General features: G+C 40.1%; 1 protein-coding gene across 2 annotated transcripts in view; it reads right to left on the bottom strand.

Moving 5' to 3' along the window:
* COL19A1 (collagen type XIX alpha 1 chain) overlaps positions 1-27,940 on the bottom strand; it is a 1,307,565-nt gene that overhangs the window by 605,309 nt on the left and 674,316 nt on the right. For both annotated transcript variants that reach the window (XM_075340245.1, XM_075340246.1), the window contains exon 18: positions 19,828-19,881. In XM_075340245.1, the coding sequence (XP_075196360.1) occupies positions 19,828-19,881 (54 nt within the window). The remainder of the gene's footprint in view (positions 1-19,827; positions 19,882-27,940) is intronic.

Here is a 27,940-nt window from a genome sequence, read left to right on the forward strand (position 1 = left end):
CTGGGCCACTGAGTCGGGAAACGTTTTTGGTCCTCCATGTGGATTATGTCAGAGCTTCAAAGCTTTTTTAATTTATCTAATAAATTGGTGAATGTCGGGAGGAGGAGTTTTTAAATAAAGTTTTTTTGTGTTTTTTTTTCTAATTACGTCTTCTGAGTTAGTAATGGGGGTGTCACCCATTTATAACATCAGGCCTTGATGCCAGCCGTCAATTTACAGCTGGCCTCAACCCCATAAACCAATACTCCAATTGTCACCACAAAATTGTGAAGAGCCAGCTCCAGTGCTAGAATTGGCACCTCTAATGGAAGCGTCAAATAAAAGGCAGCAGCAAGCTTCCAACTCTAATAATACTAGCTGTCTGCTGTACCTTAGCTGGTTATGAAAAATGGGGGGACCCCATGTCATTTTTTTTTTACTATTTATTTAAATGATTTAAAAAAAAACAGCAAGAAATCCCCTCTATTTTGTATAACTAGCCAAGGCATAGGTCTGGAACCTATGGCTCGCCAGCCAGATGTGGCTCTTTTGATGGCTACATCTGGCTCGCAGACAAATACTTAATAAGAAAATACCGTATTTTCCGGTTTGTAAAACACAATATTTTCCCCCAAAACTGGGGGAAAAATGGGGGTGCGTCTTACAAACCACATATGGTTTACTAGGGCGGCAGTGGAGGCACAGGGTCAAAATTAATGAGAAAAAGACCTCGCGTCACCTCTTTTTATGTAGGTGCTCAGGAGAAAAAAATGTAGATAAGAATATGAAGGAACTCCGGCACACTAGCTATTACCCATTCTGAAGAAAAACACAAAATTGATGTCAAATTCCTTTTCTTTTATTTTGTAAGTGAAAAAAAAAAAACGTGCAGAATGTGCTGTACACTCCCTTATATAAATCCATGACCTTACTTAGTCAACATACAATATACTTTCCTTTCAGAATTACTCTTCACCCATAGTGCGTCCCCGCAGTGATTACACCTCATACCATTATCTACGCAGTAACTCAGCATATGGTATGTTTTTATAGCAACCAGTTATTCAACTGTGATGTTTAGGTCCTCCTTTCTTTCATAATTACCTACTCTCTTATATGACAGGTCGAGTATTAGTATCCTTTACATACTGACCCACTCCATATCCTGTTGTCCTTAAGGTGAGCTGCTTTACCATATATGCCACACTGTACTGGTGACACACGTATGAATATACACAGATGTAATTATCTACATATGGATCTATGCTAATATGTTTTACTCATAAACATCCACACACGGCACCCATCTATGGTATGATTCTTCCTGACCTTCCCTAAATCCCTGTACGGGGACTTTCTTTAAGATTCTGTACCTAAGATTCTATACCATTGTCTCAGTGTTTACCTTGTAAACTGGTATGTGTCTTGCTATATGTGAATATGCTTCGATTATTCATACTGATGTATGTTGTTACGGGGGGACCGGCAGATTAGGACCAGGGGGTATATATCCTAATCGCCAGTCGGGGCCCACCGTGCTCCAGATGACAAAGGAGCTGCTGGCACCTGAGGGTTAGGCGGAGACTATAGAGCTGGATGGCTCTGAGATAACCCAGGAACTCTGGGAACCGGGCACGTGTGTTGGGACACGTCAGACCAGACGACAACCCGATTAGCGTTTTGGTGCACCTAGCGCTACACCAACCACGTGTGCAGGAAACACATCAGGCTGGGTGGTAACCAGGTAGCGTTGACCGGAAGACCGTCACGAAAGCGCCCTGTCGGCCACGTGTGTAGGACACGTCAGGCCGAGCGGTCCTCCAATTAGCGTTTCTGGTCACCTCTCGACTGGCCACGTGTGTGTAGGACACGTCAGGCCAGATGGGTACACCAGTAGCGTTAACCGGGAAGCTGAGGAGGATAAGGAACACCCTGTTAACTCTACAGGGGTCCTGGGGTACGCTGTCCGTGCGCGTAGGGGGCACAACCGGACAGGTGGCGCAGCAGGTGCGTTGTCCGTGTGCGTAGGGGGCACAATCGGACAGGTGGCGCAGCAGGTACGTTGTCCGTGTGCGTAGGGGGCACAATCGGACAGGAAGCACAGCAGCCGCAGCCCAGTTAACACCACTGGGCTGCTATAGCAAGACTGGAATGGCAGGAGGGAAGCACGGCGCCTGACCCTGATGTGCCGAGCCACGAATCTTGGCGCGACAGGCACCGTTCGCCTAACCCTACCTACCGCTTCCCAACATAGGCTTATGCCGCAATGAGGCTCTAACATGGAGGTGTGCTCTGACTGAGCAAAAGTGAAGACTGCGCCCCTCCATGTTGTCTCCAGCCCTTTTTATAACCTGGGTCCGCCCCAAACCCAGGGTGGAACCACCAAGGTCCAATAGCAGAGTGCCATGTCATCAGTGACGTCACATGCGACCTATCCGGAACCGCCACGTCATTGATGACCTCATGGCAGCCACGCCCCAAACACTTCACCAGTCATCGTCTGACGACCAATACTGAGGTGCCAGATCATAGGGGCGGGCCTCTGCGAGCCAGTCCAGAGTTGCCACGTCATCAGGACACCTGACACCCTCTGCCCTATCAGGGCCTGCCACCTCACGGATATACTCAGTGAGGTCCTTACCGGACCTAGCCTCTGGTGCACTAAGTGCCTGAGCATGCCCAGTAGCCTGAGCAACAGGCTCAGAAAGCAGACTATCAGTTTGAGCATGCTCAGTAGGCACATCCCAGAACTTAGACACAGCACGAAGTCCAAGTACCTGTGCAAAGAGGCTGTTAGGGTTAATTGTGGGAGCATGCTCAGTAGCCTGAACTGAGGACTTAGTCTCAGACATAACACAATCAGGCTGAGCATGCTCACTAGGCAAAACACCGGGCTTAAACTCTGGCTGGGGTAAATCGGTGCACGCATGCGCACTAGCCGCCTCTCCACACTTAGACGGGGTGAAAGGAACAGCCAACTGGATGACCCGAGGCAAGGCCAAGAACGGCAGCCGGCGTCTGAGCGCAACAGGAACCGCAGCAGGCTGCTTGCGGCTATGGCGGCACCAGTTCGTAACATATGTCCTTTTGTTTTGTTTTTCATTTTTGTAAATATTGTATCTAGTCTGTCTGACCTGAAGAAGGCCAATAGGCCGAAACGTTAACCTGGCGGACCTTTGTACAGCACATTCTGCACGTTTTGTTTTTTTTTCACTTACAAAATAAAAGAAAAGGAATTTGACATCAATTTTGTGCTTTTCTTCAGTCTCTATGGGTAATAGCTAGTGTGTCGGAATTCCTTCATATTCGTGACACAGGGTCAGGCTACGGGCTGCTTTAAATCTCCCGCAGTTGTCCAGATCAACTTCAAGAAAATGACCTCAGAGGTGGCACGTGCGCAGATAGGACTTCACAGCCATTTTCTTGAAATCAATCTCATCAACTGCAGGAGATTCAAAGCAGCCCACCAGCAGATCAATGGCAGCCATTGCTGTAACACCCCACGAGCCCGCAGCACTATCACCGACCCTCCGCACACTGACCCTCTTGAGCCACAACACCCCCTCCTCCGTGCCCACAGCATCACCTTCCCTGCCTCTTGGGACCTTCTGAACTGCTCCATTGCCGCTCCCCCCTGGTAAATATGGCTCAATAATGGAATTCCATTTTAAAATATGTGGCGTTCATGGCTCTTTCAGCCAAAAAGGTTCCTGACCCCTGAGCAAAGGTAAAGCTGACAGCTGAGGGTTGCTGCCTGCATCTGCTGCTTTACCTGTGCTGGTTATGAAAAATAGGGGGGACTCCACCTCATTTTTTTCTTTAATTACTTAATAATTTGGCTAAATAGCTATGCAGGATATTTATCTATCCAGCATTTATCTATCTGCATATCTTTTACACATTCATTTCAGTATTACTGTGTTTCCCCAGAAAATAAGCCCTACCCCAAAAATTAAGCCATAGCAGTAATTTTCAGCGCAAGGCTTAAATATAAACCCTACCCCAAAAAGCCCTAGTTTCAGTTTAATAATGAAGTGTCCATGCAGCTAAAAAAGTTAAAGAATACTGGAAAACATTTTATTATAAAAAGCAGACACCCCAATAGAGAGAAGAAAGAAGACCCCGCAATCATACTCACCAGATGACAACCAGGAGGACCTGCAGTGGAACGCATCAAGAACGCACATCCACACACATCAGCTTGCACCCACACACATTAGATCGTACACATGCACATAACATCGCACTCACACATCAGATTGCACACACAATCACACATCACATCACACACACAATCGCACATCAGATCGCACACAACACATCCGCCAATACCGATTGTTCTGGCCGGCAGGGGAACCTGGGACACAGTACAGTGGGGCACGAGGACCTGCAGAGGAACGCATGGATGACATGCGGTGGAACACATCAATGTGTGATTGTGTGTGCGATCTCATGTGTGTGTATGTGTGTGTCCTGATATGTGAGTATCGGCTAGAAGCAGGAGAGGAACGTGTGGAGCATAACAGCTGGGAGCACCCGCCAAAGATCCCAACAGGACCTGAAAGCGATGCAGATATCCAGGGTCTGGTAAGTATGATTCTCCTGGGAAGGGGGGGTCTACTTTTTTAGGGGGATAAAAACTTACCCCCAGCTGTGTTTCCCCGAGAATTAGCCCTAAAAAAAAATATAAGACAATGTCTTATTTTCAGGCATACACGGTATTTGATTTTTCATCCATGCAATGTGCTTATTTTATCAGTGCTGCCAGGAAAAAAACGGACACATCTCCTTATCTATCACACGGAAAATAAGTGTTTGACATGGACACATTGTCCATGTGACAACATGCAGGTGTGAAGATGCGCATTCATTTTAATTAGTATATGTGGGAACTAGAGACAATGATTTGAGAAGGGAGCCTAATGTGAACTTTCCATAACTCAATTGCCTCAATATAATGGGAACTTACCATTCCTCATATGCCTCCATAGTACTGTGATGCAGAAACCTCTGTTGTCTGCTTAAGATTTTAGTCTCATGTTCCATGCCAGTGTATCTCATCCTGAAGACATTTAAAGAAGATTTTTTCACCTGATGATTAACTTTGTGATGGAAAAAGGGACCAAAGTGTAAAATGTTTTATTAATATACTGTACATGTGTAATTAGGAAAAATATTAATATTTCCTCTCTAGCTCAGTAATACATGTTTTGGACCTTTAAGAAGTGGTAACTGGAGTTATTTGAAGTTGCGGTGTCAGTGTCTCCTCGTGTCTCCTCAGTATCTTGCTAACTTGGTGACTTCTGGCATCTGAGCTGGGAGGCACCATTGTAGGGGAGGAGACTGCATCCAAATAGAAGGGAAATCTGCTATTTTAATCTATATTGAAAGGTATTTTTTAAAAAGTTAAGGGGATGAGGGGAGAGCTAGAAGAAACAGCTACATAGGTAAAATCTGTCATAGAGTCTTCATAATGTGGGCTTTATGTGTCTGTAGAAAGGACTCATATGAACCATTGAGAAGCAGCTATGTCCCCCATAATAAATAAAAAAATGTTCAAGAAATTGTTTTTCTTACAGATTATTCTATTAGAAGCAAATGTCTTTCCATTTTTGCTGGATTACATACTACTCAAAGAAAACCTTATTACATGTTTGACAATTGACAATATTAAGTATGTAGTAAAGGTTAGGCTACTGGCTGAAAGAAAATAAAATTCTTGCTTGATCTAATTTTTATTGATTGGCTGCCCAATGAGATGTATTTGTGATTTAATCTACCACATTTGGTTGTGTAATTAATTTTACCATTGTATTCTACAGATCAGTAACTTGTAAAAACAACCATTAATCTGTTTACCCTGATTCTTGACCAGATGTGAGCACAAGGCTCCATTTACGGCAGATGCTGTATAAAATCAAGTGCTCTCACAGATGGTACCTCCCAGAGATGTGGTCTCTGCTAAAAGGAAAGATAAACTTGTGTCCCTGAGTAAAATCATCTGATCATGTATTTGAGAAAATTAAATCTTGTGCCACATTTTATGTTTTTATAAGAAATAATTGGTCCTCTTAAAAAACAGTGGACTCAATTACTCAAAACTGGCACTTTGCACACCAGTTTTGATTACCTGTCCTTTAGGGTAAGATATGCCAGATTCATTAAGAAGTTTATGCCTCTGTTTCTATTGTGCATCAGTGCCATAAATCCTACTGCATTTGTAATAAGTTAGGATAGTTTTGGGGCATAAATGAATATGGATTTGATGGGTGTGCTTGGTCACGCCTCATTCTGCCAGTTCTCCGCTTATTTATCTGAAAGTTGGTTGAAAGGGCCAAAAGTTACAAAACGTGCAACTTCATATTGCACAAAAAAATTGCAAAATGTACAGCCATTTTATAACAGAAAAATGGTGAAACTGCTTGATGACTTGAGCCCCATGCCTTTAGAACTAGATATCAACATCATTAGGCCTCTTTCAGATGTCAGTGTTTCCGGTACGTATGTCGCCATTTATATACATACCAGAATAACTGACATATGCAGACCCATTAAAATCAATGGGTGTGAGCACACATCAGTGATATATCAGGAACCATGTGTCTGTGTGGCACACACACGTGTCCAGGTGTTCTGCACGGAGACAAGTCCGTTTTTCTCTGGCACCACTGATGTCAAACATACCACACAGTGGTGTGATCCGTATGACACTTACCAGAGAAAACACGTGTCTGTGAAATAAATAGCTTATCTATACCCCCCCAGCAATGCTGTCTTCTGCACTGCTGTCTCCTGCTTACAGGCCGGCTAATTGTGCTCATGAATATTCACTGCACCGCGATCCAGAAGTAACAGCAGTGGGGAGACAGCCACAGCCGGAGACAGCAGCGCAGGAGACATCAGCACTATGGACAGCAATCCCGGGGACAGGTGAGTATAAAGTTCCTGCTCTCCGTGTGCTATCACGGATAGCACACAAAGAACACACATGTGCCCAAATCACAGCACATGGAGGGACATACGCACCTTAAACACATCAGTGAAAAAACGTGTGTATTTTTTACTGATGTCTGAAACAGGCCTTAGAGCGATATGAGGCAACAAGACACTGGCCGTAATACTACTTTGGTGGAACCAAACTAAAAAGCTCATTTCAGGGACAGAATCTGGAATTTGAAGACGGAGAAAAGGAAACATTAGTCACATTTATAGGATATAACACACTGCTAAATATATGTAGTAGCATGTACAGAAAACGGTTTCAGCAGAGATACTACAATTAGTTAGAAAGCTTTCTGGATCTTCAGCCTCAGCCTCTGTGCACTGACCTTAATGAGCATTACTGTATCACATATTCACTCAGCGCACTGAACTGATGGGTCGTGATTGAATTCAAGCAAAATAGTAGCTGTGCTACATTTCAGCAGTAAAACAGAACTCTGACTGTTTTACTCAACTATAAAATCCTTGCTTTTAAATGTAGATACTAATTCTTCATGTTCTGACAATTACATCTAGCATTTGCATATTTCTTCTCATAATTCTTTAATAAATTAATCTCATTTACAGCTGAGTGGCTCTCCTTGTTATTTCATAGTCTAAGCTTGGGCATAATCCTTTTTTCTGTTCAACTCAGGCAGTCCTTTATCTTTCAAATTAATTAGATAAAAAAAAGTTATCCTATCTTAAATACTGGCTCATTTAGCCTATGTCAACCTCTGCAGTCTGTCCTTGTTTAAAGAGCTGTGCAATATCGCCTGATGTTAATGGGCTTTATGGTGATTCTGATTTTCGCTTTTCATTTAAATCATGTTATCTAGTCTTTGGGAGTTATGTTAGGTATTCTGAACACCTTTTACCCAATCATAATTATAGAAGTACAACTGCAGTGGATGGCTATGCTACTGACCCGAAGGAAGATGAGAAACATTTTACACTCATTAGTCACCTTTATTCTTAATTAAAACCTTCAATGATCTTTTTTGCAATTACGGACCCTAGGGGATTTAAATTACATGCAATATGATTGGCATTATGTTAAACACTGATAAGAGCAAAAAAAATAGAAGCAAAATGTCAGGTATCTGACCTACAAAATAATGGGTAACTACTGGCATTGGAGCGTCTTTGGTGGCTTACCTTGGAGGAAACAAAAGTGACCGGCATAGAAAAAAACTAATCTAAAGGCCACCACTCACATACGTATTATACTTTACCTGTCATAGACCTTTTACAATACTGATTACTGCTTCAGACTTCTTCCCCCAGTTTCAATACAATCTAGCAGTTTCTTCTATAACATCAAAGTAACTTCTCCTTATACATGCAGTATTGCAGTGTAGAAGGTCAAATTTGACTGCTTCCTCTTCCTCATTAAAGGAGTTGTCCGACATAAACTAAAAAATGGTAAGCTAATCTGTGCTGTATTGTCATATAAAACATCCCTACATTGTTTTTTTTTTGTTTTCTAACTTTTGTTCTTCTTGAATTATCCCTTTTATTCTCTGCAGCTCTTTGTTTACATTCAGCTCCAGCAAACTGACCTATTCCTGTGCTAAACCTCAGTCAGAGCTGGTATTGCCCGGCCTCTATGTCCAGCCCCTCCCACTGCCCGCCCCCTGCACACACATTCACTGTCAGTATTCTGCCCCAGCACCTGACCTGTTATCACTCTAGCATTGGAAATAACAGCCCCATATCGGGCTCTGCACCCCCCACCACATTCGTCTCTGCATCCCCCACCACATCGGGCTCTGCACCCCACACATACATAGGGCTCTGCACCCCACACCACATCAGACTCTGTAACCCTCCCCCCCAACACACACAGTGCTCTGTACCGACCCCCCCACCATCGTTCTGCACCGACCCCCCCCCCACTATTCTTCTGTATCAACCCCTACCCCCATAGGGAACACATGTAGGCTACATTCACATGACCTTTCCGTTTTTGCGGTCCGCAAAAAATGATCCGTTTTTTTCACGGATGCATCCGGGTGGCATCCGTATGACATCTGTTCTGTTCCGTATATGATTCATGTGTCATCCGTGTGTCATCCGTGTGCCTTCCGTTTTTTTTTGCGGACCACAAAAATTGGAAGCAGCAAGAAAGATAAATAGATGACTAGATATAGAGATGGATAGATAGATATAGACAGAGAGATAGAGGAATGAATGAATGAATGAGTGAATGAATGAACAGAGGGATAGATAGATAGACAGATAGATAGATAGATGAGAAAGGCATATATAATGTCCTACCCCCCTGCATATTCTAAGCTGGCCCCCTTTAGTGACTTTCATGTGGCACTAAAGGGTGCTTAGCCTTGTATTTAGCCAAAAAAATAAATAAATAATTAAAAAAAAATGACGTGGGGTCCCCCATATCTTTTGTAGCCAGCTAGGGTAAAGAAGACGGCTGCAGCCTGCAAACCACAGATGGCAGCTTCACCTTGGCTGGTATTCCAAAACAGAGGGAGGCAGGGACTCCACGCACTGTACCCGCCCAGCAGGGTTGGCAACATGCTGTTCACAGATTTGCATGTCAACATGGTCCTGCCCATGTTGACATTAAATGACCGGAAGCAGCAAAATCGCGGCAGGAGCGGTCAAATGACCGCTCTGAGCCTGGGGAGCGGGGCTGACAGCAGGGTAGGTAAGTGGTCATTATCTACTTACCTGCCCCAATGTAGCCCAATGGCATTCAACATCTTTTGAACAAAAACAATGAAGACAAGTTTCACAGTTTACAAAATATTTTCCAGATCAATAAATTTGTAATGGTTATCCATTAAAAAAAACCTATTCTCTGTGGTGTATCCAATGATGAGATTGGTGTCTCTCAAATATTTTCTCAACTGGTGACATTATAGATGACCTTTGACCAGTTTGAGTATGTTAAACTGGCCTCTTGATGAAATAGTTGCTGGAGAGCTAAATGAAATGTAGTTTTTAAATTTTCATTTCTCCTCTACATTACGGAGATATTAATTTGTAAATTTAGGTTTTAATTTAGCTTAACTGGGTACTACCAGAGATTTGGCTTCCCTGCATGAGGTTGATTAATCATAATCAGGTAATACCATGTAGGAGAGAAAATAACATGCTCTCCTCTCCTCACTGGGTTCTGTATCATTACAAACACTTCTAGATCTCATTTTACAGTGCTCTGACCCTCCTGCCTCACTGACTGCTGTGAAACAACATCTGGAATAGTTTTTAATGAAATATAACTCAACTACTATATTTCTACACAGTAGCTGCAGAGATCAGTGAGGAGAGGAGGGCATGTTCTTTTTCCATTGTTTGTTACTACGTTCTTATTATTGTTCAATCTCATACAGCAAAAGATGGACATGCCCCCATAGACAGATCTATGGTAGCTCCCAGTTGACCTATAAGTTCTAACCTAAATTTTACAATTTTATATGTCTTCAATGGAGAAGAGAAATTAAAAAAATAAAAACTATGCTTTACACAGGTCTGAAACCTCAAAAAAGTATTCCAATAGAAAAACTCCTCCAGCTGAAAAATATTGTATAAAAAGCCCCTTCCGTCGAGAAAATGGTATAAATTTCCTACACGTTTCTGACTGTAAACCAGGTCTTAATCATGGATGATCATCAATAATAAAGGACTTTTTTTTACAGTCAGAAATGTAGGGGAAATATGTACCATATTGCTGGATGAAATTGAAAATATAATTCATTTTTAATTGTAATAGAATAAAGTTCTATTTCTTATCTGGATTTTTGACTGGAGGAGTTTTTCTATTGGATTTATACAGTGCCTAGCAGAGTCTAGCAAGAATTTCTTATCCCATGCCAAGGATCATAGTCATATAGCAGAGGTGAGCTGGTTCTTCCTACTACTACTATGAAACAATATAGCCAGTTTATTGTGCTAAAACTAGTGAAAGGTCCTCTTTAAAAAATAAACATATTGGTCCTTTATGTGTTTGTTCCCATCTTATCCAATAATGGGACTCATATTATCTTATATAGGATAAAAGGAAACAGTGTAGCATAGCCTGTCCAGCAAAGTGTGAATTTACACTAGCTGATAATGGTGAATAACAGTTGTGTAACTTGAAGCTCATGGGCCCTAATGTAAATTCCACAAAAGGGCCCCCAATTAACATGGATCTTTAATAGTTATAGGGTTTTTGTAATGTGGGCCAAATTGACCTTTTGGGTCCCCCTAGGCTCCATAGCCTGCGTGCAATTGTAACCCCTGCAATTACTATAGTTATGGCACCAGGCTCCAACACGCATTTTAGCGTAGCCTTCATCAGAGAGCTGAAATGCTCGTTGGGGTCTGGTGCCATTCTAGTAGGAGATGCTATAAATTACCTTTTCTGAACATCCTTTCTGCACTCTATGCATTAACTCCTTCTTATAATGTTTATAATATACATTCTCTTGTACGGTACATTACATTATATATAATGCAGATTGGAATTCACATATTCTTTATTTGTATATTTACACAAAGGAATTAATTAGTACTGCTACTCAAGGATACTCTGTTTCCCAGTATGCACTGCACTTTATATATTCACACATTTCTCCTCCTACTGTATATGTGGCCTGATGAATTGTGTAACCCATTTTAATCTTTTTATAATATATTTAATAATGATTTACCTTTCATATTTGACATTTAGATTAGAATAGGTATATAAGCAGGGCTTTGCACTTGCATCCATTAATGCCTTTCATGTAGCATTAAAGGGTGTTTTTAGGGTGGTTTAATTTAATAAAAAAAATTTGTCGGGTCCCCCCTATTTTAATAACCAAACAAGGTAAAGCAGACAGCTGTGGGCTGATAATATCAGGCTAGGAAGGCCCATGGTTATTTGGCCCTGTCCAGCCTAAAAATAGCAGCCTGCAGTTGCCCCAGAATTGGCGAATCCACTAGTTGTGCTCAAGCTCTTCCTGATTGCCCTGGTGTGTTGGAAATCAAGGTCATATTTTGGGGGCCAATCTCAGCTGTGTAGTGTTAGCTGACATCAAGCTCAGGGGTTAGTAATAGAGAGGTATCAGACACTGCCATTACTAACTCAGTAAGTTTAAAGTTAAAACAACACACACACAGGAGAAAATAGTTTGCTTGATTAAAAACTCCTCACTCACCAATTTATAAAAAAAAAACGTGAAAATCCAACATAATCCATTGTGTAGTGGTCCACAATGTTCCCTAAATCCGTAGTCCAACCTGTGGAGCCTTGTTCAGGTCACTCAAGGTCAGCACTAGATCTGGAGTTTCTCACGTGTCGTGATGTCAGTAACTCAGTGACTGTACAACATCTTTGCCTGCACATATTGGCTGTTCTGATCATCCAACATATGCTTCTAACAGCTGCAGATGGATCGGAGATCCGCCTGCTGCTGTTTACCAGTTAAATCTTGCTGTCAATCTTTGACAGCAGGATTTAACACTCACCTGCAGTGGGGCATCATTCCCTTCTCCCATTCACAGCCCCTTGATGTGATTGCAGGGTGCAAATGGGTTTTCATGACAGGTAGGGGTCAGCTGATGGCCCCTGTGTCTATCATGTGGAACTTCCTGTGAACGCTAGCTGCGTGCTGGTGTTCATAGGAAGTCATCATATCTGTCGTACAGAGCAGCACTGATGCACTCCTTTGTGCAGCACAAGTGATCTGAAGATAGTAGCTTCAAGTCCCCTAGGGATACTTGTAAATACAATGAAAGTGAAAAAAAAATATTAAAAAATACACACAAAAGTTCAAATCACCCCTCTTTTGCCCGATTGAAAAAAATATTTAGACATATTTGGTAGCACTTCATTCAAAAATGACCAATCTAGCAAACATTATCCTTTGTGGACAGTAAGGTCTGCTAAGAACAATGGCAATATGTGCACAGAATGATTTATTACTGATCACTCTGTGTGCATTAGAAGTGTGATAAGTGTGTATAAACAGTATATTAAACATCTGCAAACATCTATGCTTCTGATGGTCATTTAGGGCTATGGGACAATTAGTTTATATCTAACTTAAGATCAGAATAATCTCTAATGCCAGTCCTGTATATTAAACAAGATAAACAAACAATAATAAAGCAATGTTCAACTTATGTTCCATAATTTCTTTACTGATTTTTAGATGCGCCTCTCAACCAACCTCATCTCTACCATGAGACATCACTAAGAATGAATGGAGTTTAAAAAAAAGAAAACTATCTTAGGCCTCTGCCACACTTACGGGACAAAACGTAACGTTTTTGTCACGCACGTGTTAAAGGGGTGGTTTTGTCCCTGTGTGACGTGTTTATGGCACGTAAGTGTTCTCCGTGTGTTATACGTAATAACACACGGAGAACGGAAAGCCCCGCCTACCTGCATCATCCGGCGCTGTCTGTGGTGCTGAATGACAGCGTCTGGCCAAAGCCACGCCCCGCTGACGCTGCTTCCGGCCCCCAGTGAAGAAGAAGCGTTGTTCAAATTCACTGGGGGACGGATGCAGGGGACAGCCGCGGCAGAGACTGCAGGTATGGTGGAGGTGAGTATGTGTTTTTATTATTTTTACACTGACACGTGTCTTTCTCCGGTGCGTGTCACACGGGCCCGCATCCACACTACATCCGTGTGGTACGGGTGCGGGCCGTGTGACACCCGTGCTGCCGGAGCAACACGGACATGTCAGCGTTTTTAAAAAACGGACAAACGTAAGTACGGAACGGACACACGTTCCATTCCTGAATACGTACGTGTGTCCAAAACAATAACAATACATAGGACCACGTGGGCTCGTGTCTCCAGTACGTGAAAAAAAAAGCACACACGTACCGGAGGCACGTGAGTGTGGCAGAGGCCTAAGGAATATTCTTAGGACAGACCAAATAGTATTATAAAAATTGTATGTGTGACTGTCTATAGGACCTTGACATTATCTATGATACATATTCTTTATTCATAAGTTTTATTCATTTTTGGGGGATAAAATAGAAAAGAGCAGCAGTTCTATAGAGAAAAATTCATCCCATTCATTGCAAGGTAAATATGACAATTTAAAGTTATTATTTCGCTCACTACAATTACCATACTCAGATAAGCCCTGCATTATAGATAAGAACAATATTTTGTATTTTCCATTGACTTTCAGATAACAAATGCCATCCTAACCACCAGTACAATATACAAATAATGTAGCGAGTCACGAGAGTCAATACACACTATTTTGAATGCAAAGCGCACTGGGTGTTTAGGATGACACCTGCATTATTTATGGTATTATGAAGGATTGTCTTTTGCAAGCAATATTTTATGATGCTATCGTTTTGCATTTTGGGCTTCATATCTCATTAACCTTTAGTATTTTTTTAGTTGGACATAATTGGACATAATTTCACACAAACCCCCCAAAACAAACAAAATTGGTAGCACCTTTCCAAAATTGTGGGTAAAGAACTTTGTTTCGAGTATGTGATGCTTGTTAAACTCACCTGTGGAAAGAAACAGGTGTGGGCAATATAAAAATCACACTTGAAACCAGATAAAAAGGGGAGAAGTTGACTGAATCTTTGTATTGTGTCTATGTGTGCCATAGTAAGCATGGAGAACAGAAAGAGAAGAAGACAATTGTCTGAAGACTGGAGAAAGAAAATTGTTGCAAAATATCATTGCAGACATTTTAGAGGAAAAATACTTAATTTTCTGCAACAATTTCAAGTGTGCCAACACTTTTAGCCATGGAATTAAATATAATACTTTCTATAGTGTTTTCCTAATTTTTGGTGGCATATTAAAAATAATTTCTGAAAATAGATATCTCACACAAATGTAAACGTGACACTTTGCTCTTTCTACCAAATATTGCTGTTCATGTTTTCCTTCAGCCAAGACATTTTGTTCATTTTAAAAGCAGATACATTTTGACTTCAGCGTTGATGTACTGAGCATGTTTTATATATTTTTAGTTGCTGTAAGTTCGTACCAGGATTATATATCTTTATTCTGAGTGACAGGATTTCGAAGACCAGATGTTTTAAGGTTTTAGTCTTATAGGTAGGTAAATGAGCTTATTCATGCTTTAGATAGATGCTGCTTTGCAACTTAAATACCGTATAAGTCGCCGAAGAAAAAGTGTCCCAATTCCTAAAATATTAAGGATCTAATATTTTGCTGTTATTGCTTTTTTTTAATAATTCAAGATATATTTTTTACATTTAATCAGAAGGCACCTTTTTATTAGTCTCATGTGCAGAAAGTATTTTCACTTTATCATGTTCAGTGCCATAATTCATTGACCAAATATGCTGAAAAGCCTCTAGGTGCTAAAGTGATCAATTCCATGATGGCTTTAGTGTTTCTTCATCGAATATATTTCCTTACTCAATGTTAAAGCACAGATTTTCTGTTTGATTTACTGCCTGCATTCCTCAGGGATCTGAGAGAATCTCTGACTTGTCTTTATTCTAGTACACAACAATAACGTACCTCCAGAATACAAAAGGATACCATAAACACATTAAATGATAGTTAAAATTAAGCAGGAGGTTTAAGAAAAAAAATGTTTCCATAAAAATCAAAAACTGACATTTTACAAAAAAAAAAATAAATCAGATTTTAAAACATTTTAATATATTTGTTTCTAGGGGAGATGAGTGGCAACATATATGGCTACAATTTCATTTCCCACAGGAGATGTCATCTGGATTTCCAAGATTACTGAATGGTGAATCTGCTTAGTTATGAAGTCATATATCAACTGCTACAGGCATACTGGCTTCTACATGGCTTTCGAATAAACACATATAAGTATGAAAGAACATACACATGCAATGCTTCCAGATAAATACAGCATACAGCAAATATTTTTTCTGACTCTATTTGGAAATACTAGCTACAAAGGATTTGTGGGTAGTGGTGCTGGTATCATAATTCTTTTTTTATTATACTAATGTTCAAAAGTACAGTGGAACCTCGGTTTACGAGTAACTTGGTGTGCGAGTATTTCGCTATACGAGCAAAAGGTTGCTGTAAATTTTTACTCGATTTACCAGCAAGCTTTGCTGTACGAGCAAAATACCACACACACTTCCGGTTTCCGTACGCACAAACACACATATATTATGCTCACATATCCTCAGTTCCCTCGCCGGCCTCATACCTGGTTCTTGTAGTCTGCCGGTATGTGGATCTGGTACCCAGCTCGACCGATACAGGATCTGCAACTGTGCTCCCCAATGGCAGTGTGCTGACCAATCAGGGCCCCTGACGTCAGCGCCCTGGCCAATCAGAGGCAAGCGGCTCATGCCTCTGACGTCAGCGCGTTGGCTAATCCCAGAGGCAAGCATCTCATGCCAATGACGACAGCCGCTGAAGGCCTGACATAGGCAGCCCTTGCATCGGCCGCAATGGTTGCTGGCGGACTGCAAGAACCAGGCTGGAGAGGGAATGGAGGATAATAGTTAGCATAATGTGCTTGTAGGTGTGCACGTGCTTGTAGGTGTGCATGTGTGTGCACCTGTTTGTGCATGTGTGTGTGTGTGTGGAATGGCACAATAGGGGACCAGGATGGGACATGCTACAAGTTGTGGAACGAATTGTCTGCATTGCAATGATTCCCTATGGGAAATCTTGCTTTGCTGAATGAGTAACTTGGTTAAGAAGCACACTCCCAGAACAGAATGTTCTCGTAAACCAAGGTTCCATTGTAACTTAAAATGTCAAGATAATTTCACTAATCAAACGTGTCATATGTGTCAAGATTCCACTAGAAGATGCTGAAGCCGAGTGGACACAACTTTCCCTAAAGCAGTAATAAAGCGAACAGGGATGCACACACAGAGAATGAGTAGTCAGTAAGCAGAGTCAGAGCCAGGAGGTCACGTCAGAACAGAGGGAATGAGCAAACCGTAAACCGGGTGGAAGCATGAGAGTCAGGAGCCGAGAGAGCACATAGACATCAAAGCAGGAAGCAGAGACAAGGCCATGTAACGTCACTGAAGTCAAAAGCCGGGAGATCAGTCAGAACAATGGAAGGAGTAGGAACCTGGACAGAAGACGGGACCAGGGTCAATAAGATAGTAAAGACAAACAAAACCCAGGAGACGGAGGTCAGGGAAAGGTCAGCTGGGTAGCAGGACGGATCAAGGAACTCACAACACCAGAAGCACACACTGTAATACAGGAACTATCACTGGCGACGCTCCGGGGGAAACCACGCAAAAAAGCAGTCTGAGTCCCAGAGCAAAATAGTAATAGTTCTGGCACACTTAAGAAGAATGAGGACATGAAGAAGATTTCTTGAATGCAGAATCAATTTATTAGTGCAAAAACAAGAATAATTCATCCAACGTTAACGTTTCCACCGTGTCACTTCGGTCGTTATCAAGGATAGAATTATCTATATCATAATGGGAGAATACACGTTCAATTGAATATGGTCATCACCATTTGGTATAAGAGATCAAGAAGTTACAATCCTATCTCTCTTGCACTTGTCTATGGTAACGAGCATAACAGAGTTTGGAGGCAATCTATGGTTGTAGTTGTTTCTGGAATACGTGTACTAATTCATAGTAGAAGAAGGGAAATAATAGGATTCCCTCACTGAATTCCCTCACTGAACTTCCTCTCAGTTACCTCCAAGACAGGCTTTTCCCAGGGGCCTATACCCTATGCCACCATCACAAGAACATTCTCACCTACACTGCCTGACAGTTTGCTTAGCATTCCCTGTGAATTTCTCCAGGTTCCTTATAGAGTCCTGCAGGGACACATGCTCCCCTGTTTATGGCAACAGCATCCAATGGCTTCCCTCTAATTGCCACATAAAGCATTTACATGTCTTGGAGGTAACTGAGAACCATTCAGTGAGGGAATCCTATTATTTCCCTTCTTCTACTATCAATTAGTACACAGTATTCCAGAAACAACTACAACCATAGATTGCCTCCAAACTCTGTTATGCTCCTTACCATAGACAAGTGCAAGAGACATAGGATCGTAACTTCTTGATCTCTTATACCAAATGGTGATGACCATATTCAATTAAACGTGTAATCTCCCATTATGATATAGATAATTCTATCCTTGATAACGACCGAAGTGACACGGTTGAAACGTTAACGTTGGATGAATTATTCTTGTTTTTGCACTAATAAATTGATTCTGCATTCAAGAAATCTTCTTCATGTCCTCATTCTTCTTAAGTGTGTCAGAACTATTACTATTTTGATTGACTCCTATTTTTTCTGGGCATCTAATTTACACACAGTGAGCCAGACATATTCTCTTTCTCTGAGTCCCAGAGCAAGGGACTACAGAGTAAGCCCCATGCACCAGACTTAACCCTGCAGGGACCAGCAGCAGTCATAACAATATGGTGGTGTTCAGTTGATGTTAGAACAAAAATAAAATGAAACCTGTTTTGAAGATCTTTGTTGTGCCATTGTTGAGAAATCGAGCTTTAAAGTCATATTCAAATCAGTATGGAAGTGCATTGGTTTTGTATCCATACAGTACACTGAAATCCCTCAATGCAGTTTCAGGCCAACAAACATCATAATCTCTCAGCAATGGCACATAGGATTACTAAAATGGGTATAATACATATTGTTATTCTATGACTTACATAGACATTCCAATATATCTTCTATAAACCTAACATAGAAGAAAGTAGCTATGATTTTATTAATTTTGAAAAATATATTACAAGTATTGAGGAGTCCTTTTTTTGATGAATAGTCCTTTTTTTGATATTTGGTAATTAGTGATGAGTTAGCAGTACCATGCTTGGGTACTCCGTAGTTGTAACAAGCAGTCAGTCACTTATACAGACTCCATTCATGTACCAAGTATAATGGAAGTCAATGAGAAACTCAAGAATTTTTCATGAAGATCTTCCAAAAAAATGCTTGAGTTTACCATTGACTTTCATTATACTTGGTACACAAGTCAAGCCTGTACGAACATCCGACTGCTTGTTATGAGTATTGAGCACCCAAGCATGGTAGTGCTCACTCTTCCCTACTTGTAATATATTTTTATTTTTCAACATTAAGACAATTAATGCTACTTTCATCTACCTTTGGAGTGTCTGACTACTTGTTATGAGTACCGAGAGTTCAAACATGTTACTGCTCACTCATCACTAATTACAAAATATAAAAAAGGAAAAATAATAACAACAAAATATGCATAGATAATTACAGTACATACACTAAAGTAAAAAGAAATAAGGTCCACAGTGAAGACCCAAAAGAGGAGAAAAGAAAGCAAGACATCAGTACATTCCTATAGATTAATTAATAAAGCCACTCTGATATCACCTTTAACTCATCCTGTGAGGGCTACTAGTTTCTTAATCAAGACAACAAGACACGAGGCACAAGACAAAAGTAATGATCAAATAATCATCATCAAAGAACTGAGCACATTTTAGTGGAGTCAAAGAGAAATTTACAAACTTACACAAAAAGCAACTAATACCCCATGGGATCATCACTTTTAAAAAAGAGCAACAGTATATACACTAAAAAACAAGAAGAAAAACCAAGCCACACCCTCTTCAGCACCCACCCCACACTCCATCAGTCTCTGCTGATCCCAGCACTCTTTATTTGCAAGCTACCTGACGACAGATATGCCATATTACTTCCATTTGACCCTTCAGTGATGCCAGTAAATATGAAATGCGACCATTAATGTTGTTGATTAGCTGGAAACATTGACAATCAAAAATTGAAAAGTTAAAACTTTTTTACTTTTTTTTTTAGAACATTTCCTTCTCTTTTGTTTTTTTTCCAAGGAGTTGAAAAACCCCTCTAACACTGAATATTGTTAGAAAGGAAAGGTGATAAAAGGACTGAACTTACCTGAAGTCCAGCTGGACCAGTTTGGCCAGGAGGTCCTGGTTTTCCTCGCCTACCCTGTAAATAAAAAAAACAGACATACAATTTAGAAATAGTGAGATACAATAAATATATTAAAAAAAATAAGAAAAATGAAGATGACAATAAATTAATGAAACAAGACTAGGGCTCAAAGTTAGAACTGGCAAGCTGTGGAGCCTACAAAAAATCAAAAAGCTTCAGACAGCCCTACAGGTCCTGTGTTAAACTCGTAAAATAAAAAAAGATGGCACTGACCCACTAATTATTTGCCAGCAGGCACACCCCATATAAAGTAAGAGTGATAATAAATAAACAACTAATTTCATATACAATGAAAGAGATGGAAATTTGTATAAAATAATAATAATAATAATAATTTTATTCATTTATATAGCGCTATTAATTCCATAGCACTTTACATACATTGGCAACACTGTCCCCATTGGGGCTCACAATCTAGAGTCCCTATCTGTATGTCTTTGGAATGTGGGAGGAAACCGGAGTACCCGGAGGAAACCCACGCAAACACGGGGAGAACATACAAACTCCTTGCAGATGGTGCCCTTGGTGGGATTTGAACCCAGGACCCCAGTGCTGCAAGACTGCAGTGCTAGCTACTGAGCCACCGTGCCGCCCATAAAAGGATGAATACCTTGAGGAAGTGAATAGCATGGACCCCAAGTCTATTATAGAGACCAATATAATATGCTGCGAAAATCAAATAATATAATTTGCTAGATGGAAATGTATTCCTAACAATAAAAAAATAAAAACAGCTTTATACCATGTGTTGCAGTCATACAAGCGTTAATCAGAGGTGGCTGCAGGTGTTCACACATGGGTGTACTCTAAATTCTAGATCCCTACTGAAGGCCTAAAAGGAGAATACTTCCGTAAGTATATTTCAAACATATATACAAGATTCTCCCCTTAGTGGGCTGTGAATAGATTAGAAATACTGATAGCAGTGACCTGCAGAGGAAATCCACATTCCACATTCTGGCAACATGCATATATTGTATCATTTAAACTATTTAGGACTTTTTTGGTTAAATGTAGTTAAATCAGTAATTTTATATCTTTATTTATACATTTTTATAGCCACATATTTTTTATTAAATAAAGTTATTTTCTTTTTTATCTATAGATTTAATATTTTTATTTCTTAAACTCAATCCCTTGAAAGTAATGTGCACTCATTAACACATTTATCAGCACTAATTTTATACCCTACGGTCCATATCCCCTGACGGACACACCTCTTCTGACAAGCCTACGACCTACAATAACCCTTAGACCAGTACACCACTGTGCAACCTGCTCTGTCCTTACCTACTGTACCCTCACCCATCCTCTGTAGACTGTGATCCCTCGTGGGCAGGGTCCTCTCTCCTCCTGTACCAGTCTGTTTTTGTAATGTTCATGATTATTGTACTTGTTTTGTATGTATACCCTTTTCACTTGTAAAGAATCATGGAATAAATGGTGCTATAATAAATAATAATATTAATGGAGTCTTTTTTTATCACTTGGCTGGGCATCGTTCGAGACGATAAAAGATACCCGTGGTATTGATCCAGTATACCCAGGCAAAGGGGAATTGCGATTCCCTGAAATGCATTGTGTTTTTGGACACTGCGGTTCTCCGTAGGCAGAGACTGCGATATCATGCCTCTCACCCTTATTAATGTGGTTTTCAGGGATGCTACAGGCAGGAACACCCTGGCTTATTAAACCTGGGATTTTAGTGCTGCGATGATTAACCTCATTGAAGACACAGGAACATCTGTATACTACAAGTGAACCAGAAAGCATATACAAGAGGAATTCAATTTGTGTCGTATAGTGATGCAGATCGGCAACCACAGAATAAACACCATTGGAAGCTGTATGTACGATCCCAGTATTCTACTACTTGGTAAGGTATGTTTTATATGACACAATATGTGCAGTTTGCACGATGTGGTATGTGTATTTCTTTTGAAGGTCACAATTATCATTAATATTTCTAATCCGTACACAGCGTACAAGGGAAGGATCTTGTATGTGATTGAAATTTACTTAAGGATGTTTACCCTTTGTAACTACCGCTTGGCCTTCAGTAGCAATCTGGAATTTAGACGACACCCATGTGTTAACCCCTGCAGCCATCAATGATTAACGCTTGCAGGACTGCAACTTATGGTATCATTATTAATTTAGTTTTTTTATTGTTAGGAATATATTCCCATCTAGCAATTTATATTAACACAATCTCCTTTTTTCAGGATGCCTTTGTATCAGCATATTACATTTGTCTCTATCATAGAAGACTTGAGGTCCATGTTATACACTCTCTCAAGGTATTCATCCTTTTACACAACTTTACATCTAGATCTCTTTCATTCTAAATGAAATTAGTTTATTATCACTCTTACATTACTTGATGTGTCCATCCTGTCAAATAATTAGCGCAACGGTACCATCTTGCAATTTGATTCTATTACTTTTTTACGGGTTTCACAAAGGACCCATGGGGATGTCTGCAGCCTTTGTTTGTTTGATGACAATTTAGATGAATTCTAATTCCCTACCATGCATATATCTATGATTTCTTCAACCAGCTCTAATGACAACTAGAGAGTTCTTCAAAGCCGAACACAGAAATATCATTAATATGAATCTAGGTAAAGATTTATTGACATACTATTTTACGTTACTCAATACATTTTTCAGTCATGCTTTGTATTAATGTAGTTTCAACACAATATCATCAATGAATTGATGACGATCATATAGACATGCTTTATAAAGCATGATAACAATGTTATTAATAATAATTATATTAAACGATACCAGATTAGAATGCAAATATGATTTAATAGTAATTCCATGTCATTGTCTGTTGCATTATTGAACCAAAATCTTTCCTGATGACTGTTTTCTGAATTCAGTACACCTACAGCTTTGGGATTCTGAGACATCCTGGTTAATGTATTCCAAAAGGATAACATTTTGACATGTGTTCAGTAAATTGACCTTTTAGTGTATACTACATATGTGATGTATCCTTGGATTCTTGATCGGACTCATCCAGGCTTATACATTTCATAGAAATACCTGACTACTGTATAGACAAGGAAGAAAGTTTAATCTTGAATTTTTTTGGCTAATTGTCAGATTTATTGTTAATGAAAGTGTGCTACAGTGGTAAGTTGTGGTTTGCGTGAAATCTACATCAGTGAGCAAACCTGAGTATGGCAAGTTCTCATTAATTTTTTAGATTTGGTTTCTTCCGCTTAATTAAAACTACTAGTATTTCAAATCCTGCTGCTTCGACAAAAATTCACAGGAAGCTAAAGTATTACTGCTCCATGGAATATTTTCATTAGGAGAAATAATAACACCACACTAATTAAAGTAATCAGATAATGGGATTATTTTGTTGCCTATGTATCATACAAAGTGAGCGGTAATGAAGTACATTTTAATATAGATTTAATGTGTTCACTAATAAACTTTTATTTTAACTCATTCCTTGCTTGATGTAATAATTTAGTTAACCATGAAATATTTCCGACTGTTTCAGACTGTCAATATTTGTCTTAACAAATAAAAGACTGGATAGTAGGCCGATATTACCAATAGTATTGTTATGGGGTTTTTAAAGGAAGTTAAGGAAAAATAAGGATAGTGTGTAGTACGCTCATATAAACTGGAACACCAACAAAAATTTGACTGAACTCATGTTAAGCCAATGGCTCTGTCATGGTTGTCATGGCTTATTTTTAAACTGAAGCATTGAAGCTAAAATAAACAAAAGGATGATGATTTTTTTTATGTAGAAACCTATGATTACAAGTTTGGGTTTATATAATTTATTGATACAATGCTAATTAAACCATCTTTGTAATATTGTACTCATGCCACCAAGTCAGCTATAATTTGAACTTCACAAGACCACTAAAGTTGTGCTGTGGTTTATGGCACCAAGACATTAATATATCCACACCGAAATATACTGTACACCAATCAGCCATAACATTCAAACCACCTGCCTAGTACTGTGTAGGTCCCTCTCATGCTACTAAACACTGCTCTTAAGGGGGCTTTACACGCAGTGACATCGCTAGCGATGTCGCTCGTGAAAGCACCTGCCCCCATCGTTTGTGCGTCACAGGCAAATCGCTGCCCGTGGCGCACAATATCGTTAGTCCCCGTCACATGAACTTACCTGCCTAGCGACGTTGCTGTGGCCGGCGAACCACCTCCTTTCTAAGGGGGCGGTTTGTGCGGCGTCACAGTGACATCACACAGCAGCCGTCCAATAGAAGCGGAGGGGCGGAGAGCAGCTGAAAGAAAGTGATGCACATCTCGTTGCTGGAGGACGCAGGTAAGCTGTTGTTCGTCGTTCAAGCGGTGTCACACGTAACGATGTGTGCTGCCTCAGGAACAACGAACAAGCTACGTCCACAACGACCAATGAGATTTTGAAAATGAACGACGTGTCAACGATCAATGATAAGGTGAGTATTTTTGATCGTTAACAGATGCTCGGAGCTGTTACACACAGCGACGTCGCTAATGACACCGGATGTGCGTCACGAATTCCATGACCCCGATGACATATCGTTAGATATGTTGTTGCGTGTAACGGGGCCTTAAGACATGAACTCCACAAGACTCATCAAATCACCTGGTCGTGAAAAGGTTAATGTCTGGCACCAAGAAGTTAGTAGCAGATCCTTTAAAACTTGTAAGTTGCAAAGTAAAGCCTCTATAGACTCCATGGATTTTCTAGCATAACCCACAGGTAGCAGGCTTGGTTTAAAACTGGTGAATTTAAAGACCAGGTCATTTCTTTCAGTTTTGTGATGTTCCATAAAACATTCCTAAATTGTTTTGCAGTGTAAGAGGGCCCATTAACCTGTTGAAAGATCCAATGCAATTACAAAACACTGCTGCCATTATGGGATGTAATTGCTCTGTACCAATGTTTAGATAGATGGTCCACGTCAAAGTAACCTCTGCAACAATGAAAAAAGTTACCCAGCAGGCAAAATAATGCCCAAGTCTTCATAAGGCCTTAATCAGCTGTTATGCTTCCCATAGTGCATTTTTGTACCAATTCTAGATTGTCCATTACCATGATATTAGATTAATAGTTGTTCTTGCTTGGAGCACTTTTGGCAAATACTAAATGCTACATACTGTGAACACCCCAGAAGACATGCCTATAGTTATGCTCTTACACAGCCATCTATCCATCAAAAGTTATTCTTTGCCAGTACCTTAGCTCTTTACTCTTGTACATAATTCTTATACATTACTGACTTTTTACTTGCTACCTTAATATAACTTATCCTATGGCATGAGCCATTGCACTAATATAATCAACATTTTTTATGGAAGCTACCATATATCATTGGCATGGACGCATAGAAGTGCACACCAGCGTAAAAAGGCCGTAGTCCTGTGGAAGCCTGCACAAGGTCTCACCCTTTTTGTCTGCACCTTTCAATACAGGAGTAGTGCCCCTTTTTTCTTTCTCCTCACCTTGAACAGCTACCATATATCATAAGCATATGTACATACAATAGCTATGATATTTGCGGGAGGTTGACTAATAGAATGTTGAATGGTTGAGTTTTTTCACTTCTCAAAGGATTAGTCAGGACTGGAGTCCAATTATAAAGTCTTTAAGTAGAAAAAAAAAACTCCCATGTGTTACATAAAATAGGAAGCACAAACATTTCTAAGATAAGTTTGTATACTGAAGTATTGAAATAAAGATCAATTTTTTTGTTTTAAAAAGTAGTGGCCTATACTTAGTATCATAGTTTTTAAGGTTGAAGGGAGACTCTAAGTCCATCTAGTTCAACCCGTAGCCTAACATATTGATCCAGAGGAAGGCAAAAAAAAACCCAATGTGGCAAACAAGTTCCAATGGGGAAAAAATTTCCTTCCTGACTCCACATCCGGCAATCAGACTAGTTCCCTGGATCAATACCCTGTCATAAAATCTAATATACATAACTGGTAATATTAAATTTTTCAAGAAAGGCGTCCAGGCTCTGCTTAAATGTTAGTAGTGAATCACTCATTACAACATCATGCGGCAGAGAGTTCCATAGTCTCACTGCTCGTACAGTAAAGAATCCTCGTCTGTGATTATGATTAAACCTTCTTTCCTCAAGACGTAGCGGATGCCCCCGTGTTCCAGTCGCAGGCCTAGGTGTAAAAAGATCTTTGGAAAGGTGTTTGTACTGTCCCCTCATATATTTATACATTGTGATTAGATCCCCCCTAAGCCTTCGTTTTTCCAAACTAAATAACCCCAAGTTTAATAACCTGTCTTGGTATTGCAGCCCACCCATTCCTCTAATAATCTTGGTCGCTCTTCTCTGCACCCTCTCCAGTTCAGCTATGTCCTTCTTATATATCGGTGACCAGAATTGTACACAGTATTCTAAGTGCAGTCGCACTAGTGACTTGTACAGAGGTAGAACTATATTTTTTTCATGAACACTTATACCTTTTTTAATACATCCCATTATTTTATTAGCCCTGGCAGCAGCTGCCTGACACTGTCCACTAAAGTGAAGTTTACCATCCACCCATACACCCAAGTCTTTTTCTGTGTCTGTTTTACCCAGTGTTCTACAATTAAGTACATAATCATAAATGTTATTTCCTCTACCCAAGTGCATGACCTTACATTTATCTACATTAAACTTCAATTGCCACTTCTCAGCCCAATCCTCCAATTTACATAAATCTCCCTGTAATATAAAATTATCCTCCTCTGTATTGATTACCCTGCAGAGTTTAGTATCATCTGCAAATATTGAAATTCTACTCCGCATGCCCCCAACAAGGTCATTTATAAATATGTTGAAAAGAAGCGGGCCCAATACTGACCCCTGTAGTACCCCACTATGAACTGAGACCCAGTCCGAGTACGTACCATTAATAACCACCCTTTGTTTCCTATCACTGAGCCAGTTTTTAACCCAGTTACACATATTTTCCCCTATCCCCATTATTCTCATTTTATGTACCAACCTTTTGTGTGGCACCGTATCAAAAGCTTTTGAAAAGTCCATATACACAACATCCACTGCATTTCTCTGGTCCAGACTTGAACTTACCTCTTCATAGAAGCTGATCAAATTAGTTTGACAGGATCGATCCCTCATAAACCCATGTTGATACTCTGTCATAAGGTTATTTTTCTTGAGATACTCCAGTATAGCATCTCTCAAGAAACCCTCAAGGATTTTACCAACTGTAGAGGTTAAACTTACCGGCCTATAATTTCCCGGCTCAGTTTTGTCCCCTTTTTGAATATTGGCACCACATTTGCTATGCGCCAGTCCTGCGGTACCGACCCTGTTATTAAGGAATCTGAGAAGATTAAAAATAATGGTCTATCTATCACAGAACTCAATTCAGTAAGTACTCTGGGGTGTATGCCATCCGGGCCCGGAGATTTGTCAACCTTAGTGATTTCGAGGCGGCGGCGTACTTCCTGCTGGGTTAAGCAGTTAATATTCAAGGGTGAATTTATGGTATCACTGGTCATGTCATCTGCCATGGCATTTTCTTGTATAAAAACCGTAGAAAAAAAGTCATTCAGCAGGTTGGCTTTACCCTCATCCCCTTCCACCATTTCACCAAGACTATTTTTAAGGGGGCCAACACTATCGCTTTTCAGTTTTTTACTGTTTATGTAGTTAAAGAAGATTTTAGGATTATTTTTACTTTCTCTCGCAATGAGTCTCTCTGTCTCAAACTTAGCTAACTTAATTTGCTTTTTACATATTTTATTTAATTTTCTATAATTATATAATGCCTCATCACTACCTACCCTCTTTAATTCTTTTAAGGCTTTCTGCTTTTCTTTTATTGCTTCCCTTACAGCTCTATTTAGCCATAGGGGTTTCCTCCTATTTCTAGCATGTTTGTTCCCATAGGGTATATTTTCTGCACAAGCCCTATTCAGGATGCTCATAAAAGTCTCCCATTTGCTTTGTGTACTTTTATTACTTAGTACATCATCCCAGTTTATTGCACTAAGATCATCTCTCAACCGTTTAAAATTTGCTTTCCTGAA

Source organism: Anomaloglossus baeobatrachus, chromosome 3 (assembly GCF_048569485.1).
Source record: "Anomaloglossus baeobatrachus isolate aAnoBae1 chromosome 3, aAnoBae1.hap1, whole genome shotgun sequence".
Lineage (NCBI taxonomy): Eukaryota > Metazoa > Chordata > Amphibia > Anura > Aromobatidae > Anomaloglossus > Anomaloglossus baeobatrachus.